The sequence below is a fragment of the Ostrinia furnacalis genome, unplaced genomic scaffold (genome assembly GCF_004193835.3).
Source record: "Ostrinia furnacalis isolate ACB-3 unplaced genomic scaffold, ASM419383v2 OfSCF4125, whole genome shotgun sequence".
Classification (NCBI taxonomy): Eukaryota; Metazoa; Arthropoda; class Insecta; order Lepidoptera; family Crambidae; genus Ostrinia; species Ostrinia furnacalis.
The window spans coordinates 62,444-81,544 of record NW_021134364.1 but is presented as its reverse complement, the minus strand read 5'-3'; the positions used below and the strand labels follow the sequence as shown (position 1 = coordinate 81,544).

At 41.2% G+C, this 19,101-nt stretch overlaps 2 protein-coding genes across 2 annotated transcripts in view; one reads left to right on the top strand and one right to left on the bottom strand.

The window, feature by feature from the left end:
* The window catches only part of LOC114358883 (ADP-ribose glycohydrolase MACROD2-like), a 55,196-nt gene that overhangs the window by 3,341 nt on the left and 32,754 nt on the right, over positions 1–19,101 (top strand). The window contains exons 3-7 of the mRNA XM_028313045.1: positions 1,809–1,951; positions 2,924–3,056; positions 8,273–8,382; positions 10,323–10,540; positions 11,558–11,629. Coding sequence (XP_028168846.1) covers positions 1,809–1,951; positions 2,924–3,056; positions 8,273–8,382; positions 10,323–10,540; positions 11,558–11,629 — 676 coding nt within the window. The remainder of the gene's footprint in view (positions 1–1,808; positions 1,952–2,923; positions 3,057–8,272; positions 8,383–10,322; positions 10,541–11,557; positions 11,630–19,101) is intronic.
* On the bottom strand, positions 5,563–6,725 carry LOC114358877 (uncharacterized). Its single transcript, XM_028313032.1, has 3 exons — positions 6,518–6,725; positions 6,208–6,293; positions 5,563–5,997 (listed from the first exon to the last, which is right to left on the bottom strand). The coding sequence occupies exons 1-3, from the start codon at positions 6,606–6,608 to the stop codon at positions 5,647–5,649; spliced, it is 528 nt and encodes a 175-aa protein (XP_028168833.1). The 5' UTR covers positions 6,609–6,725; the 3' UTR covers positions 5,563–5,646.

Below are 19,101 nucleotides of genomic sequence, written 5' to 3'. Positions count from 1 at the left end.
TTGCATCAAAGATAGGAAGTTGATTATTTTTTTCAAAAATCTGCAATTAATAGGGAATCTGTCAAAAAAAAGAAATCTGAGAAAAGTCGACCCAAAAAAAAGATAAAAAAATTTAAAGCCTACTAGGTCATACAATTTGAAAAAATCACAAAATTAACGATAACTTCTAAACTATGAAAAATCGTAAAACATACATGGGGGTGAAATCGATAGGTCTAGTCCTCACCTATCACCTGCCTTCGGCTTGACACCTTACAAGAAACACCCTGTATATTAATCAGTACATCAACATCTTCATCAGGTCATTTAGCATCAGAGCATGGCCCTCTCGAATTCACCAGAGGCAAATGAAGGTCTTGGCCTACACACTGTTTCCCGTATAACGACGACATCAACCACTGATTCGCTATAGCGAATACCTGATGAAGATTAATCAGGTCTTTAGTGCAAGAGCACGATCCTCTTCATTTCGCCACAGGCAATTAAAGAACTGCACCTACATTTCCCGTTAGAGATCAACCACCGTTTCGCTATATGGTCAGTACCTTTTGTTCATCATTTGGTCATTCAGTAGATCACCATCATCATCACTAGGTCAGTGCAGGCAGGAACACGACCTTCTTCAATTCGCCAGAGGAAAATGAAGGACTTGGCAAACTGTTTTGCGCACGACGTGGAGATAAACAACCGCTTCGCTATAATAATATGGTCACTACCTTTTGTTTATCTTAGGTCATTTAGTTTCCACTGCAGGAGTTTCTTCTCTAGTTTACCAGAGGCGAATGCAGGACTTCAGACGCTTTAATACTTACTATGTATGCGAAACGGTGGAGGATGGACGCATGCCAATAGTCAGCACACCTGCCTTATTTCTTTCTATACTAGAAACCAATGCGGGACGACAAAGGTTTGTTTGTCAGTTCACCTGCCTTATTCCATATTATGGTAATAAGACATACACATTCTAAGCATTCAAGAGTCGGTTTAATCAGAATATTATGATAATCAGGCTGTAGTATCTATTACCTGTAACATAGCCACTCTTAAAAAGTGTTTCCACAGTATAAAAATCTATTTTACAACGTCATTAAACAAGTTGGGACGAAGTTAGGAGTATTAATTTAGTTTGCTCTAGCCCTTCGCCGAGTCTAGTCCCCATCGCATGACATTCATGAGCCACTATGCATTCAGTTAATATTCCAAGAAACTGTGTCGCGCGGCTCAAGACTTGTTTGACGGCAGATAAAACGGTCCTTTACCTCGGTTAGCGTTTACTATTTATGTACTTTTGTGTGGAGATAGCATGGATTTAGACCTGTGTAATTTAGGTCTAAGATGTACTTTATTGCATGATATGAGAGGCCATTGTTTTAACGGAATCATTCTTGGGACTAAAAATTTTCAAAATTACTTGTTTTTTAAACGTGCTTCGGCCTTTAACTACGACCATTTTATGAAAAAACCCTCAAAAAAATACAATGGCAAACTTAGTAAATTCAAATTTTATTCAAAAACAGGCTTCGTTTTGATTTATAGGCGATTATTGAAGACAAGTGCCATTTAATGATACCAAAGAGAAGTCGATCTGACTTTATTACACTATTTTGTCGCCCAGAAGATGCCTTAATCGTCATCTGTAGGCCTAGGATGCGCGCCGCAATAAGCGGTTATCCATGCCATTTTATCGATTTTGCCCATACATTTTGACGGCGATAAAGTATATCACGGCACGTAACCTAGACCAGCTGGAGTTAATCACACTTTTATCTCCATGAAATTGTCTAATAAAATCTACGATTATGTTCCAGGCAAGGCGACATAACGTCTCTGGAGGTGGATGCCATCACAAACACGACAGATGAAACGCTGCTGGAATGCAACGCCGTCAGCGAACGCATCCTGCTCGCCGCCGGGCCCGGGCTCAAGGAGGAGATCCTCACGAGGGCACTTGGTAAGTAGACGTAATGTAGTAGTCTTCATTAGGACAAGCAAGGTTAGCGTATGACAGATGCTTGGAGCAACCTTTGATAATGGTGTACTTGCGTTTGAGCTCCACATCACAACACGACAGATGAGACGCTGCTGGAGTGCAACGCCGTCAGCGAGCGCATCCTGCTCGCCGCCGGGCCCGGGCTCAAGGAGGAGATCCTCACGAGGGCACTTGGTTAGTAGTTTATCAGTTTATGTCACATCCTAAGACAGGGACCTTCTCGTTTTTTCTTCATAATCTTAGGAAAGTTTGGCCTGTGACGAATGTTTGAGGCAACCTCCTATAGTAGTGTCCTCCTGCCCTTCAAGTACCAAATTATTAAACACGACAGATGATACAGTTCTTGAACTCCGCCAGCGAGCGGATTCTGCTTCGGGCCTGGGCTCAAGGAGGAAATCCTCACGAGGGCACTTGGTTAGTATGTAGTAGCTTCTGTATTAGTTCTAGCGCTGTCTGAAATTCAGCGTTCAAGAATCAGTTTGTACGTATACTACGACGTAGATCAGTCTGCGACACGTGGAGACCTCGGTTTTATTTTGTTAGCCAAGGGCAAGGTTAGTTTTGGTGGAAGAATGCTTGAATCAACCTAATACTCAGTCGTGATCGAACCACCGACCCTTGACTTTCGAATTGGCTGCGTGATGCTGACACCGCTGGCATTCTTCTTCTTCCATTTTTTACGTCGGGTAGTGCGTGGCATAACGATTGGCTGATGGGGCTGTTTATTAAGTGTAGTGTTGTGAGAGTTTTCCGCCATAAGAGCGGGACCTATCCACAAAAAAAATCCGACGATATTTACAGACATGAAACAGTCGCGAGTTATTGTCCTAACTTGGACCATGGACATTCTTTCGCGGCTCCGTCTCAGGCTCACGCTCCCTAGCTAGTCTCTTCAGCTTATCATCTTGTTAACCCTGGTGTGTTCCATTGCAGAATGCCGGACGGGCGAGGTTACGGTGACGCCGGGCTTCCGACTGCGCTGCCGCCACGTGCTGCACACCGTGGGCCCGGCCTACACGCCCAAGTACCACACCGCCGCCGAGACCTCGCTGCAGAACTGCTACAAGTGAGTGTGACGTCACAGAGTGCCGCACGTGCTGCACACCGTGGGCCCGCCTACAAGTGAGTGTGTGATCTAATCGGAAATGAGGAGATCCGCAGGAGAACTAAAGTGACTGACATAGCCAGTGGCGTAGCTAGGGGGCCGTTCAAGTATTACGTAAGCAGATTTCTTACCATTTTTACCCCCCCGCCCCCCTTGTCATCAAAAGTAAGCAATGCACTTCCCCTATGCTTACGTAAACATTTTGTTATAAATGTTTTTTATATTGTCATTTTTAAAATAGGAAAGTTCATGAAAATAGACATTAGGTTTAACTTACATAGAGTAAGGAACAAAAAAATATAATCAGAAAAAAAGAACATAACAAACATAATTGCATCAATTATGCATCAACCAACATAAACACAAATGATAACTTTCAATGCTTACAATACGTTTAGTATCCAAACAAAACGCGCGCGGGAGGCTGGCCTCGCGTATAATAATACTAGCTTTCCGCCCGCGGCTTCGCCCGCGTGGAATTTTGTCTGTCACAGAAAAACTTTATCGCGCGCGTCCCTGTTTCAAAAACCGGGATAAAAACTATCCTATGTTCTTTCCCGGGACTCAAACTATCTCTATGCCAAAANGTAATAAATGCTAAGGCGGACGTATTCTATCAGAATACAGCACTTTTATTTTTTGGCCGGCACTTTTGATTTTGGACCAAAATGGATGATGTCCTTTATCAAATAACCAAAAAAACACGAATTTAAAATCAGATATTTTTCAAAAAGTATCATTTTTTATTATTTGTTGGCCTTTTTTGTGTATTTTATGTTTTTTTTTAGTATCACCTGTTATTTAGCATTATTACTGTTTTTATTTTATCAGGATATACCGCTTAGTTCAAAAGTTATTACGTTTTCTTTACAATAAGTAATTGGAAGAAAAAAAATTCCATAAAAAATTTAAAAAAATCTCAAAAAATTTTTAACCTCTTTTTTGTCGATAAAAATAGGTCTAGTTTCATCTATTTTCATCTCACACTGTATATTGGGAAAGTAGGAGGGCCCATTCGATGAATTTGCCACGGGCCTCGAACGGTATAGTTACGCCACTGATAGCTGAGCTTACTCATTCATTTATTTTCTGAATGTTCTGTTGTGTGATTTTTTCCTCTTTAATTATCTCTAAAACTTTCTAATTACCTGTTCAGATCCTCTTTAGTCAGTTTAGGTGCTTCCACTTCAACAGTAGGCTCATTCTCGTTCCCGACACTAGCCACCTTATCTTCAACTGTTAAAACCTTCATTTCTACACTTGTATCTTTGTTTTGCTCTTCTTCAAATTGTCCAGTTTTACTATCACGTCACAAATGTTCACTTGGAAGTTCAAAATCACTATTCAGATTCGCAGTGTGAATAGTTATCGTAATAAAGATCGATGCGAGTTCGATGTGTTGGGAGCGCACGGGTTGCGAGCGCCACTGCCACGGACCGACTGAGACTCCGCCGGGACTCTTACGCCGCACCTGCGGCGTTTCTCGAGCCGTGACTAGCCGGGATTGCAATATCCGGCATTCCACAGTTATTTTTAAACAACGGTGACGGTTACTTTGTTTACAATGCGAACGTTGCTGTTTTCGGTTAGAAATAAAGGTATTTTTGTTCGCATACTCATCGGTGCTTGTTTTTTTTAGCTGGCTTTGTCACGCGCTGGGTTAATAAAAAGCTGAATGTTATTTTCTCATTTTGCTCCTTGATTTATTTATTTATGAATCGACTTTTTAGTTAGTTTAAAGGAATTTCAATATTATGGTGATTTTGTAACGACTCTACACTCATTTTTAATGTTAAATTGTTTTAGGTTTATTTTATATAAATAAATTTAAACGAACGACCGTTATCTCGCTAGAGTCATAACTCAGGTGTCGCAGCTTCCGCGCCGTCTCCTTGAGTTGTTTACCCTCCACATTCCTCGCAAACGAACCGATTTTATATTTGGAACAAAAAATAACCGTCTGGTCAACATTAGTATATTTAAGAACGATGGCAGGGCAAGCTTAGGACTGTTGCATCTTATGCAGATTTCGCGATTATTACACTTTGCAAAAACAATTTGATTGATGTGCAAAATTTTAAAATCTTGTTCTTATGGTGCGTCCACACTGGGCGAACGGGCTCGCGCGGCAAACTCGACATCCTGCTCACTCAAGAGCAGGGTGAGCAGGATGACCTGCGTCACAGAATAAATAAATAGTAGTCCTGCCATAAAAATGCGCATGGGGTATATGCAGTCACTAGCTGGACTAGCAGCAATCCTGCACCAATTCACCTTGACTCCAGGCCTCGAGACATTCAAGTGGTCCCTGAAGTAAACACCGCGAAAAGAAGTTCTAGGTGGAGGTGGACAACTCAGTCACTAGCTGGACTAGCAGCAATCCTGCACCAATTCACCTTGACTCCAGGCCTCGAGACATTCAAGTGGTCCCTGAAGTAAACACCGCGAAAAGAAGTTCTAGGTGGAGGTGGACAACTCTTGACACTGACCTTGAGTTCATGTCTTCTGTAAAATGATAATCGAGTCTGCTTCGCGTAATGAATTAAAAGCATTAGCGACTAAACATTTTAGAATCCACAAACATAATAGTAGAATAAAATATTCTAAATAATGTTAGGATATTTATTCTTTTTTTCTGTGCAAGTATCCCACAACACTTAACACAATCCAGGCACGTGGCAAATGGCTCCAGCTCCGTCGTCTGCAGCGGCCAGTAATCCGTGGGCGAGTACGGTGACCGATTGAAGATCTGGTCTTCGATGAGACGAAAGAACCACAGGTAGTTGCGAGCGCGGAGCAGCTTGGCTGTGGCATTTTGGCACGCTACGATAGCTCGTTGGCAGACTGGATCCAGGTAGTGGGGTGTGTTGAATGAAAGGTTCTGGATGTTGCAGCGGAATACCTGGAATTTTGCAGACTTGAATCACTGTGTTGTTCATTTTTCTTTTTTTTTTTTTTCTTTTTTTTCAAATAGTTTTCATAGAGCCAATAAAAACATTAGGTTATAGGAAGTGGTGGAAGTTAGCTAGGCCTGGGCCATCCTCATGATCGAAATCGTAGTCTCGGATAAAAATGGTGATGGCTAATGATTATAACCAAAGTGGTTGCTAACCTCGTGTCCACATATCTCCAACATGCAGTAATTTATGAAGAGAACTGGCACGAGGTCGACTCTATATCCGAGCTTTTGAAGCCGATCTGCGAGCAATTAATGAATTTAGTACAGAACCAACAGAATAAATACATGAATCATTGAATCAGACTTTTATTCGGATAACAAAATATGATTTTCATTACGCGATTTCAGTAACATCCACCTTTCTTCTTAGAAGCATAGCAAAGAGATAAGATATGTAATCTATTGCTACACATCGATTTGAAATTAAATACATTAATAATGAAGTGAAAAAAGAATCTGATACCTTTCAGTCCTCGTAGCTTCTGTGGTTTATGAGTAACTGTATGGAAGGAATCGCAAGGCCCGTAGTAGATGGTAACATATTGAAAAGACATGCTTGTAAAATAAAGAACTATAAAACCTAAAATAAAAATACTATAAAAACCGATTCAGGTCAACAAATCTAAAAAATAATGTACATATCCATTAAATACATGAAAAAACACCGAACCAGAAAATAGCGACTGAAAAAACTTGAAAGCATCATGGACGTATAAAAAAAGTCGGACGGAGTCTCATCAACAAAATACTGTGACATTAGGATACACCAGCTTGCCTGTACGTACAGGCCGGCACGCACACATTCACACCANTCAAGTAACTGGTGAACCATTTTAGAGCGTTACCACGAATTCCGTAAGACTCAAGTTTCTTAAGAAGGATGGGAATGGAAACCGAGTCAAAAGCTTTTCACAAATCGAGGAAGACACCGATGCAACTCTGCCCAGAATCAAGGTGAGAGGAAACAATATTTGTTAAGAGAGTAACAGCATCCTCTGTGGATTTACCCTGGCGAAGACGATTTTCTCAAAGACATTTTCCTCATATAGTCAACTACCTACTTATTGAAGCGTTAAATGTAAAAAATAATTAATGTTCGGCCCTTTAACTCAAGATGGTGACTAACGCTCTGACCTCTAGAGTTCGAAAACATACTTTTTTCATAACTAGCCCAGGTGCAGTCCTGTTGTCCCCCCTGGCTAGGGGAGACAACAGGACTAGATTTTTAATCAATGATGGCGAAATTATTTAAAAGCCATACATTGCAACCACATTTGAGACATTCTTCTCCAATATTGCGTCTGAAACAACTAAAGAACTGAATTCATNAAGTTTTGTAAGAAATTGCAACAAAATAATGACATTGTATGTGTAAACAAACAATACCATCCATTAAAGGCTCCAGACATCAGTATGCAGCAGAATCAGCGCAATAAAAAAATAGCGCAATATTTTGTTGCAATTTCTTACAAAACTTGCGCGCAAACAGCAAATCTAGTATGAAAATCATTAAACTTCTAATGCTCGTAACTCAGTTCAGACTGAGTTTAGAGGTATACATGCCATAGTAAGTTTGGTTTATTACACTATTTTGTAATCAAAAAACAAAGTTTGGTCGATGGCCGCGCGAAAAAAAAAAGACGCCACCTTCCATACAAAATCTGGCATTGTCATTTCATCAAAATCGGTTGCGAGGTTTAAGCGGGAAAGCGTAACAGACAGACAGACAGACAGACAGAGTTACTTTCGCATTTATAATATTATTAGTTGGGATTTTATGCGGACTACGACTCTCAAATTACAATGGGCAGTGTCGGCACGAGAGTTAATTATTAGACAAGTGAATAGCGCACGGTAATTCCCCTAATCAGTTCTCAAAGCGAGTGCCTACGCATATGTATTATTTGCGGGAATCCACGAAAAAACGTAAATAACTAACGATGACGTAATCATCATCTAGACCCCCTACCCCCCCATGTCATTAAAATAAGCAAAACAGAGACCCCCCCACCCCCTCTTGGTACTTACGTAATACTTGAACGGCCCCTAGGTAACCAAGGGCCCTGAGGCAAATAAATAAATGGGGCCCCACAGCTTTCTAAGCTCCTCGGTCGCGGGGCCCTGGGCACGTGCCCAAAGTGCCCAGTGGGAAAGAGAGGTCTGCTCTCACCTGATGGAAAGTGTTGATCGCTGACTTAATGCTTCTGTGTATTTCCAGAAACGTGCTGTACCGGTCGGCAGAACTTGGCGCTCGCAGTCTCGCGCTGTGTGTGGTGAGCGCGCCGCGCCGTGCCTTCCCGCCCGACGCGGCCGCGCACGTCGCCTTGCGTGAGTACACTATCTTGTACACCATACCACAAAATATAACAGAAGGTAAACTCCATACTAAGCGCGCTCGAGCCACGCACACATAGACACCGCTCACGTACGCGTTATCAAGACTGTCTCGGACGAATGCGAAGCGCGACTGCGTTCTCTTGAGTGACGCTGCTCACGCGTTTGTGAAATTGTTTTTTTTTTGTGCGAAAATGAGTGAACAACAAAAATGGGGTATTATAACATTTGTTAAGTAGATGGTTGCTTACACTCACCATTAAAAACTAAATTTTCGTTTTTTAAACTACCAATTGATTCCGGGAGGTAAGTAAGGTATTTATTTGTATTTCAATAGTTCGTTTAACGTTGACAAATTGAAATCCAACTCAATTATTAGGAATATCGAAGTGTTTAAAGATGTTTTAAGAATTATTGGATAATAGTGTCAACCACCCAACTACATACTACGTCATACTACTTCCTTCTCGTGTATTTGTTTGCAAACTATTACTATAATAATAACGTACTAAACTTAACCACATAATTATACGTGGATAATGTGGATATCTGTTATTGTCTTTCTTCCATAGTATTAAGAGTAACATTTTTCTATCTTATCGAAATAAACGCAACACATGACAAGACAACCCTAGCGCGACGGCCGAGCGCAGGTATGCGAAGCGAAATACATACATAAGTTTACCTTCTGTTATATTTTGTGACCATACCCTAAAGATGGTGGTTCGCGTCGTTACTGAGCCGGGAAACCGTAACTGTCACTTAACTTTAAATAACAAAATAAATTATTTGTAAACAACAGTTTGCGATTAAGACCGGAACAGGAGATAGTTATCTAAATCAAGTAACGCATTGCCATTTCGGACTAGCAACCTTTTTGGTTGCTAGTCCGAAATGGCAATGCGTGTTAGTAGAGCCTTATTTTGAGCGTACACTTCAACTTCCAAAAGTTTCTTTTTTTCTGTACCGTATTAGTAGCAGCATTTTAAACAAATCAGTGTTCGGAGTTTTAACGAACGTGTGATGTGTACTAAGCTACATTCTGACACGTATTTTGTTCCTATGCTTTTGGATGGCGGCTGACGATTTGTCAACACACTTTACGACCCGCTCGTCGCACGCATGTCCTAGTAAAAACTAGGTACATGCATATAGCAACAATACATGCTAGCACGCTCTGCTGCTCGCGCCGCCATTCCCAATTGGCGTCCATACATTCGCAGGTCTCACTCAACATTTGCTCACGTTCGCTCATATTCGACTAAATGAAAATGAAAATGAAAAATGAAAATATTTATTGCCAGAATCAAACAATACAATAACTAAAAGACAGACCTCCACACTAGGCATTGCCTGTCCTGTGGAGGAGAGAATAACGATTAACAGGTAGAATTAAGTACGGCTAAGCTGAAGCGTTATTTAAGGAACCAATAAATCGAAAATATGAAAAGTACACAGAAGACGAAAAGGCATCAGGGATGGCTGTAGGGTGTGTGCTGTTGTGTGTAAAAGTGTAGATGTGTTGTGTATTAGTGTGTGTGTGTGTGGGGGGGGGGGGATTTTCTTCTTCAATTATTTATTCTAATGAATTCTTCAGACTCATCATATGTCCAGTTCATCAGGGTCCGTGAAAAAAAAAACCTTTGCTTCTCTGACCGTGCAGTATTTATAATCACACAACCTGACAAGTTTATTGTAGATGTGTGGGAAGAGGAAGTTACCAAAACGCCGAGCAAATGAAGTTTTTACAGCGGGACAGGGAACTCTAAAAACACGCTTTTCGAGCTATTCGCCGTAACAATCAGAGTTCAGAACAGATTTGTGCATGGACACAGCAACCCTTAAGTAAAAGAGTCTTCTGACGCTAAGAACCTCGGCATCCCTGTATAAGGCTACTGTCAATAATAATTTATAATTTGTCAATCGCTCCCCAGGCACAATCCGGCGCTACCTCGAACAGAACCCCACACCAGCCCTAGTAATCCTCGCCTGCGCGCGCGCCGCCGACGCCGCGCTCTACGCATCAATAGCGCCCGCCTACTTCCCGCGAAGCGCCGCCGAACAGCGCGCCGGGCCCGCCGCCGACCTCCACGAGCGCCGCATCCGCATCATACACAACCCGCACTCGCACAACGCCGACAGCGGTGAGTCCCGCGCTATAGTTCCAAAATACTGGACTGTCCTCCTGTCGGTGGCATTGACAGTGGGGCCAGGCCTGTTCATCTCCGCGAGTTTACATCGAAAACAAAACACGCACGATTGCCCCCTACAAGAGTACTATTCGACAAGGCCTCACATACGAGCGAACATTGACTCAAGCACGCGTATTCTTGTGTATGATGGAAAAAAATAAAGAAAATGGTGTACTAAATACTGTGCAGTATTTAACTGCCTAAATAATAATAAAAACACAGAATGTACTTTTTTAAGTTGCCTGAAGACACTGAGAGGTAAATAAGTAGTTAATATTATTCATGATAATTCATGCTAAATCATGTATTTCCTCCGCCATTTTCTGCAGATTGGCACCTCACGTCACATCATTTTACCGAAGTCAGCCCTATAGCTTCGGCGCAGTACCGATCACTGACGTTTGTCAACAAAACTTCTGATAAACTTGCTTGACTCTTGAGACAAGCTAAATTACACCATATTGTTAATTACATTGAGCATACATTTTTGTAAATACCTTCGCGAAGTAAAACTTCTGTACGTAGTACTTACTATTATTCTGTGGCCCCACCGTCAATACCGGATCGCTGATTCAGATTTTTGCCATGTTGGAAACCGTATAGTTGAACGATGGTGGCGCCCCCCTGTCATTGAGTTTGGTGGGACAGTTCAGCGTGAGTCATCTATAACAGCACTATTCCCACCTCTCGTTCCCACCACTGCAACTCCTGTGTAGCCAGGATCTACGGCTTGACCGCCACAAAAACCCAACCAATGAAGGTCAAGTTTGTCCCGGGGGAAAGTTTAACTGTCATTGGACCCGCAACGAAATTAATCAGAAGAACATAGGAGTTCGAAATTAAGGTTCTACTTCCCTCCGTTGCAAAGCGGATGACAGGTGACAAACAAAGGTTTAAAACCTTTAAGAAAAGATTATGCACCACGGACAATAAATTAAATTAAGGAGGCCTATCTTGCCAATAATATTTTGAGTGCTCGCGCTAGTGATGCTCCCTCGAGCGCCGCGTCCGCATCATACACAACCCGCACTCGCACAACGCCGACAGCGGTGAGTGCCGCGCTAGTGACGCTCGCCTGACGACGCCGCGTTGTATGCAGCCCTAACGTCCCCTGAGGGCCTAGGACAGTCTTTCCCAAAGTGGGCGATAACGCCCCCTTGTGGGCGCTGCAGGATTAAAGGGGGGCGGTAAGAGACCCAGAAAAAAATCGGGACGTTGTGTAGAGGCTTGGGAGGCGTCATCTACTAGAAGGACTCTTAGACATCGACTGAGCTCGACTCTTGAATACAAAAATGGGGGGCGCTAAAAAATAATTTATTCTCAAAGTGGGCAGTAGACTAAATAAGTTTGGGAACCACTGGCCTAGGACCTTGCCACACTGGCGGATTGCAATCGTTTTCTGGGCGGAGCAGTCTCACGCCGCGGCATTTTCCAAGCATTTTGGCGACCGCGGTGTGCCCGCCGCGCCTCCGCTCCGCTTGCAATCCACCAGTGTGGCAAGACCCTTAGTATGAGTTTACGTCACTAGCGAGCGCGTTAAATATTATTGAAGATTTTAGTTTTCACAAATTTCCGCTAGGGACGCTGTACAATGCGTTTGAAAATGCTCATGAAGCACTTTCAGGATCAGTAACCTGTTTTTAGATATCTTGTATAGTTCAGAAATAATTGCGTGAGATCACTTATCGTTTCTACCCTGTATAGTAAATACACTCTACTCTACATATACATGCACAATTTAGTTCAGCTCCCATAAACAAGTAAAAAAACGTGACAGTTGTAATTATGAAATCCCATCGCTCCGTTTTTCGTATGTAATTAATTACTTCGCTCTCTGAAGAGATTCCTGCTAAAATATTTCAAGCAAAATCTACTTCTGTATACATTGCATGCCTCTAACAACTTTATGGCATAGAAACGAAATATGTGGTATCTGCATCCTACTTCATACTTCTTTAAGAGCGTTTACGTCTAGCGTGGCATGTCAAGTTTAGGTAATTTCGATGCTAGTTTTATTCACACTAAAATAATTAAGACTGTGTGCGTGTTCTCACGCTCTATAGTCAAACCAAAATACTTTGATCCACCATCGTAAAAGTGTGCCAGGCTGTCAAGTGACAGCTCAAGGAAACTATAAAATCTTCAAATCTTCCAACTCCGACTCCATAATTATAAATAATGGTATATATTAGTCCTAATCAATAATAAATACGTAAATTCTTTATCAAATAGTAAATTATCAAAGGTTTTTTACTATTTTGAGAATATTTTATACAGACTATGTTCAGCAGAAAAATTTTTGAATTTTAATGAGTAGAGATTTTTTCAAATCGGTTCCATTCAAAACAAACTTTTCCTGTTTACTATTCTTTTTTTATCCGGAAAATGCATAACATTTCATACCCACCAGCTGCGGGGGCAGCTAGTGGGTTATGTCATATGTGGGGTTCTTCCTACCAGAAGGTGGGTAGCCCCTACACCCACTAAAAACCTGACTGTTTCTGCCATGATCCATATGAGTGATATGAGGGAACGCGGGACATCGCCATTGGCTGTTGCCTTTAGCATTCGTACGTACCCGCCACCAGACACCTCCATGTCTAGCGACCGAGGCCTGTTAGGAAGGGACAGTTGGAGACCATAAGCTGTCCTCTTGCGCCCAGGGTGTCGGCGGCGGATAACCGGAGTGTCGGCTGAGGCCTCTCGCTCCCCCTTTCCACTGCTTCTTTCTATGAAAGAACACTTTCACAGAAAGTAAGCACACTATACCATAAGATTATTTGTCTCATCATATATTTTATATAGCGAGCNAATTAACTATAGCAGGCCAGTCGATTTGCTCTGCAGCTTGTGCAAGACCATCAAAATCAATTTTGAGCATTTTTCTTTTAAAGGGAGGCGGTCTGGGTAAGTCCGGTGAGATACCTGCCATGATCAGACTATGATCCGTAAGGTCTACGGGACAGACAACAGCTTCTGCTTTGGTTGTTGATGGGACAAAAAGGTGATCAATACAAGACTGGCAGTGAGTAGGGGAGTTTATGCTTGATATCAGATTGTGCTCGGCCAGTGAATTTAGGTAGGCTGATGAGTTGACATCGTCTGTTAAGATGTTTATGTTCGTGTCTCCGACGACTATTACACAAGGGTTGCGATTGATTGATGAGAGGGTCCTCCCCAAAGAATAGATGAAGCTATCTGGGTTCGTGAAAGAAGGTGATCTATATAGGGCAATAAGAGTAAAAGCATTCGGAATATCTAGCATGAGGCTGTTCGCGTCTTCAATTTCAGGTTCTGTAACATTACCAGACCATTTGTTATTTACATAGATAATTACACCTCCCGATTTGTTGATAAACTTAGTGGAACTGTAGCACTTATACCCCTCAATCTGTTTTAATATGGACGAGTCATTCAACCAGCATTCACTGAAGACTATGACGTCAAATGGAGTGTTCAACCTCTGAAGAACAACTAAAAAACTCTCAAAATTACGTTGCATACTCCGTATGTTCGCGTGTAAAATTTTAACAGAATGTTTACTTAAAATTTTACCACAATTTTCAATAATAGGAATTAAGTGGCATTCAACATTTAGAGATTGATCAATTTCAGTCAAGAGCTCAAGGGTATCCATAGTAGTAAGTAAAATATATTAGAGTTATGTTTAAGATACGTGTTGAGTTGAACGCCATCAAAAACTGTGTGGTGCTGAGGAGTAGTGTGGTTATTGTGATTGTGTACTTCATAACTAAGTGAGTGAGTGTACGCGGGGTTTGTTTGTAGTGAGAGTAAATGGCAAAACTGTGAGACTGAATTTGAAAAGTGTGGTTGTATTTTAAAAACAGAGGTGTGTGTGTGTAATGAGTGTGTAGTCTGAGAAGATGCCCGACTATAACAATGAAAAATAAATATAACAAAAAAACAACACATAGTCTCAGGAGAGACCGTTTGGGGCAAATTATGAAACCGTAAAATACATATTATTATAAAGCATCGCACAAAAAGGTCATACAGCCGAAGAAGGTAGTTATTTGCCTCTTGCAGCAGACATCCTTTCCAGGTCCTCAAAACTGCGTATGTGAATAGGTGGACTGCCCTCCTTGCCTTCTCCTCTCCTGATGTAGATATTCCCGTGGCGGGTCCAGCAGTATTTGTAACCGTTGTCACGCACAAAGTTCCTGGCGCCACGAAAAAGACGTCGGCAGTCACTTGTAAGCCGCTCATTTACGTACACTCTTCTTTGCGGTCCGGACGCCACTATGTCCTTACTATCAAGCGAGCGGCGTGTTTTTGCTTGTTTAATAAAGTCCTCTCGCTTACTTCTTCTCGTGAACGAGACAACCAGAGGGCGCGGCAAACGGTTTGTGTCACCTGAATCCTCCTTAAGCCGAGGCCCAGTCCGTGACACATAATTAAGATCGCGCTCATCTAGGTCTAAGCCAATTTTGACGGCTGTTGTGAGAACGAGGTGGTAAGGGTTTTCATTTGGGGTTTCAGTAATACCCAAGATCTCTAATTCTGACTGGAGAGATATATGGGCTTGTCTATTTAGTTGATCTTGCAAATGCGCGACCTGTGTCTTGAGGAGCTCATTTTCTTTTTCTTTTTCTTTTTCAGTCTCCTCCAAAGATTTAATACGCAGGTCGTAGTCCGCCAGTTTGGAGATTAACGCATCGAATCGTTCGGCAAAATCCGACTGCATCCTAATCATACCTTGATGTAAGAGACGAATTTCTGAGGCAATCGAGTCAAGGCTGGCCGGGGCCGAGCAAGGTGCATCATTTTTGAAACTTGGGATAGATTTACTTTTATCCCGGAAGGTAACATTCTGCCTAACGGGAGTGTCGGTGTTGTCACCGCCCCTCTTTGCCAACGCCCGACAGTCTGGGCACGTCCAGTCTTCCAGCTGTGAAGGGGTTAAGCGCAAAGCATTGGCGCATGATTTATGAAATACTTTCATACAGCTATCAGTTGTGCATACTATGCACTCCTCCTTTGATATGGGTTGCAGACAGCCCGAACACTTCATGTTGATTGTTGACAATAACAAGCAAAGAAGTGATATTGGTTCTAAAGTACGCACGGACCGACTCGTTCGACCGGCGCGAAGCGGGAGGTGTAGTGTAGATTGCGGTGACTCACCGTTCCGTGAGCGCTTCGCTGTCTGTTGCCGTCCGCAGTGCGTAGGTATTTGAATTTTGCAACGGCAAGTTAGCTTCCCACTGTGATAACTCTTCAACCACGAAACACAGCCAAAAACAAATCGGATCAGCAGCTTCCGGGTGTGCACAGCTCCACGACAATACCAATCAATGCCAAAAAGTGTTAAATACTTTGCACCTTTCGATTCATTGAACGCGGACGAACAGAATTGAGGTGTTTACCGCTCACCGTACGCGGCGTCCTCATTTGTGTAGATCAGTGAAATAAAGTATTATTTCACTGATCTACACAAATGTAATATTTGAGATATTCAATGCATTAATTATTATTGCAGCATAAAATTAATTTAACTTCGAATATATTTTGGTAACTAACCAGAGCAAATACAAACATTCCGGAACAATATTTACTCATAACTTGGATATTATGTTTTCGTTCAACAGAATTTCCTAGTTACGAACGAAAATTTATATGTATAAGGGTAATGCAAACGAAATATGTATTAAAATTAATTATTAATGTTCTGATGGCACTAATTTGAAGTTACGAAATTACTTCTGTTATGTTGAAAAAGTAATGAGATTTAAAAAATATTGGAAACTTATTAGCATGGTTTTCAATAATGAAGTTTCATCAAAATTCTTCTAAGTTACTAAGTACCTAGGTATTACTTTTTGCGTAAAGAGTGACAGACATTTCGTACAAATATTCGCATCTAAATATAATATTTAGTAAACTGTAATATTATCTGTGCTGTATATAGAAATATAAAAAATGGTACACTATTAAATGTAATGAGAACGTAACAATATTCACATATTGAAAATTAGGTTATCTTTTTAATAATAACAAGGTGTTGTGGCTTGTATTAAATCCTCAGCCCACAGTCGTCCTTGAGAAACACCCTAAATCATTTTCATACAACTGCTAAATAAAATATGCTGGGTTATTCTTGAAATATTAAAAGAGGTGTCTTTGTTTGTGTGTATTACACGTTGGTAATATCTGGATCTAGGTCAGATTAAAAAATATTTGTCGCTGAATCCTCGTTTTATCGTAGGTAGCAGATAGCAAGTGGAAGGTGCTGGCATGCAGGCCGCCACCAACTGGCTATTGTGGAAATCATTGGGGGAGGTCTATGTCTATGGACGTCCTATGGCTGAAATGATGATGATGATGATGAATCCTCGTTTACTTCTAGACAAGCAGAAATAACTCACAGATTTTAAATCACTGTTAGATTTAACTTTTGTGTTAATTTGTGAATTGAATCAAATATTTTTCTTTCAAATGCTGTCTGTCTGCGCACTTTTTCTCGCACAGCTGATCAACTTTGGTATTTTTTTTTTGAATAGGGAGACAATAAAATCAATTGCCATTTTTACCATGTGTGTATTCTGTTCCCAATAATAATACCTCATTTAAATTTATATTATTGGAGGCCTATGTTCAGCAGTGGCAATCAGTGGTGACTAAGTTTGTTCCGGCGTTTCTTCTCAGCACTTGCCATATGTTTGTCTCGAAGCGCTGCTAGGGCCCAAAAGATAAGGAGACATGTAAAGTGCCCCATAAGGGCTACCTTTTCTTTTTTATATTTACTATATTTGCCGTTCATAAGTGCCACTTGTGGTCTAAACTGAATAAATATTTTTGATTTTGATTTTTAGTGAATGTTCTGTGGCTTAAATGATTATGATGATGATTATAATAACTCTACTTAGTCTAAATAAGGTAATTTTAGGATCCATTGTTGCCTCGCTTCAAAACCCCGCATAATAGTGTTCAAACTATACTCATATCTTGTAAGTTATAAGCAACAAAGCTCGCCATATTGCAGTAAGTGGATTACCGTACATTGCTTTTGCACCCTAATGCTTGTATGCGGCTGGGATATGCAGTGCAACGACTCAGTTCAAATTATATGCGACTGTGTTATAATTAACATTAGCTTAACAATAAATCCTTTAGGGTGAATTGCACGACCTAACTTTGACCGTAACTACAACGATAACCGGTAGTTTTTGTATGGAGTTTGACAGATTTTTGACGTTTGTCAAAGTTAAAGTATGATGGCGCAACCCAGCCTTATTGTTGTTGCAATTCACGAAGGCGGGTTGAGCTTTACATGTGTGGTAGCTCGCTAGGTACTGTTCCTTTTTCAAAAGTTTTGATAGACATTAAACTACCACAAGGTGGACTGATGACCTCATAAATGTAGCAGAAAAGGCGCTGGATGCAGGCCGCCACCAACCAGCCACTGTGGAAATCATTGGGGGAGCATCCTACGCGTATGTTCAGCAGCAGTAGACGTCCTATGGCTAAAATGATGATGATGATGATGACACTTTCGATATGTGCATGTAGGTACGTACACGTACACACACAAGTAAAGCTCACTTAAGAACTTTATTACAGTAAAAAAAAAATTAAAATGAAACTACAGCTACAGTTTATTCTTCTATAACAATATGTTGAAAACAAAGCTGTTGAGTTTCCAAATAAATAAATAAAAATAAATGGCCAGCGTGTGTGGTGGGACATTGTAATGAGATAGCTAGTACAGTCTTTTCCAGCATCTGTACCCAAATGGTGCGTATTAATATGTCGGTTTTCGTTCAGCTGTGTCTACTAGTAAAGCAGCTTATAAGCTCTAATTATTTGCAATTCCGTATACTGTGAACTTTTAGAGACATGAGGCTTCGTCCGATCTTAATTAGAAAAGTAGACTCTAGTGCTTAATCCTTAGAGCTTTAAATGCAAGTGTGTGTGCCAGCATAGTAGCTTACTGCAAGTGCTACAATTCTTCGTAACCCGTTTCGTTATAATACGAGGCAAGTCAAGGAACACCTTCAGACTTTAGACTGGGTCCGAACATAATCACAAAAGTTAACTAGAGCATTTCTATGTAATGTAACGTTCTTTGGAACAATAGGTACAGGTAAATGTACGTTTGGTTCATCAAAGTATAAGTACGATACTATCACTGACACTCCGGGTAGGAAATTTTATAGAGCGGTGCGTTGTTCTGTTACAAGTAAATGCTCTAGTCCAGGGGTGGCCAACTTAATTAGACATAAGATCTACTGTTTACTAACGAAACCCTGGGCGATCTAACAACATACTTCTTGAAATCTTAAATGGAACAGCATAGTTTAGTACACAATCATATATTTTTTGCCTTGCCACGATCGACTGGACTAATATTCGCGATCGACCGGTTGGCCACCCCTGCTCTAGTCTATACTCACCTTATAAGTAGGGCGTAGATTTTAAGTTCTTTTACAAGCATAGAAGACTTACGCCCGTATTCACAAACATTATTATGAGGTCTCACAGTGCGCGTAGAAGCACAGGG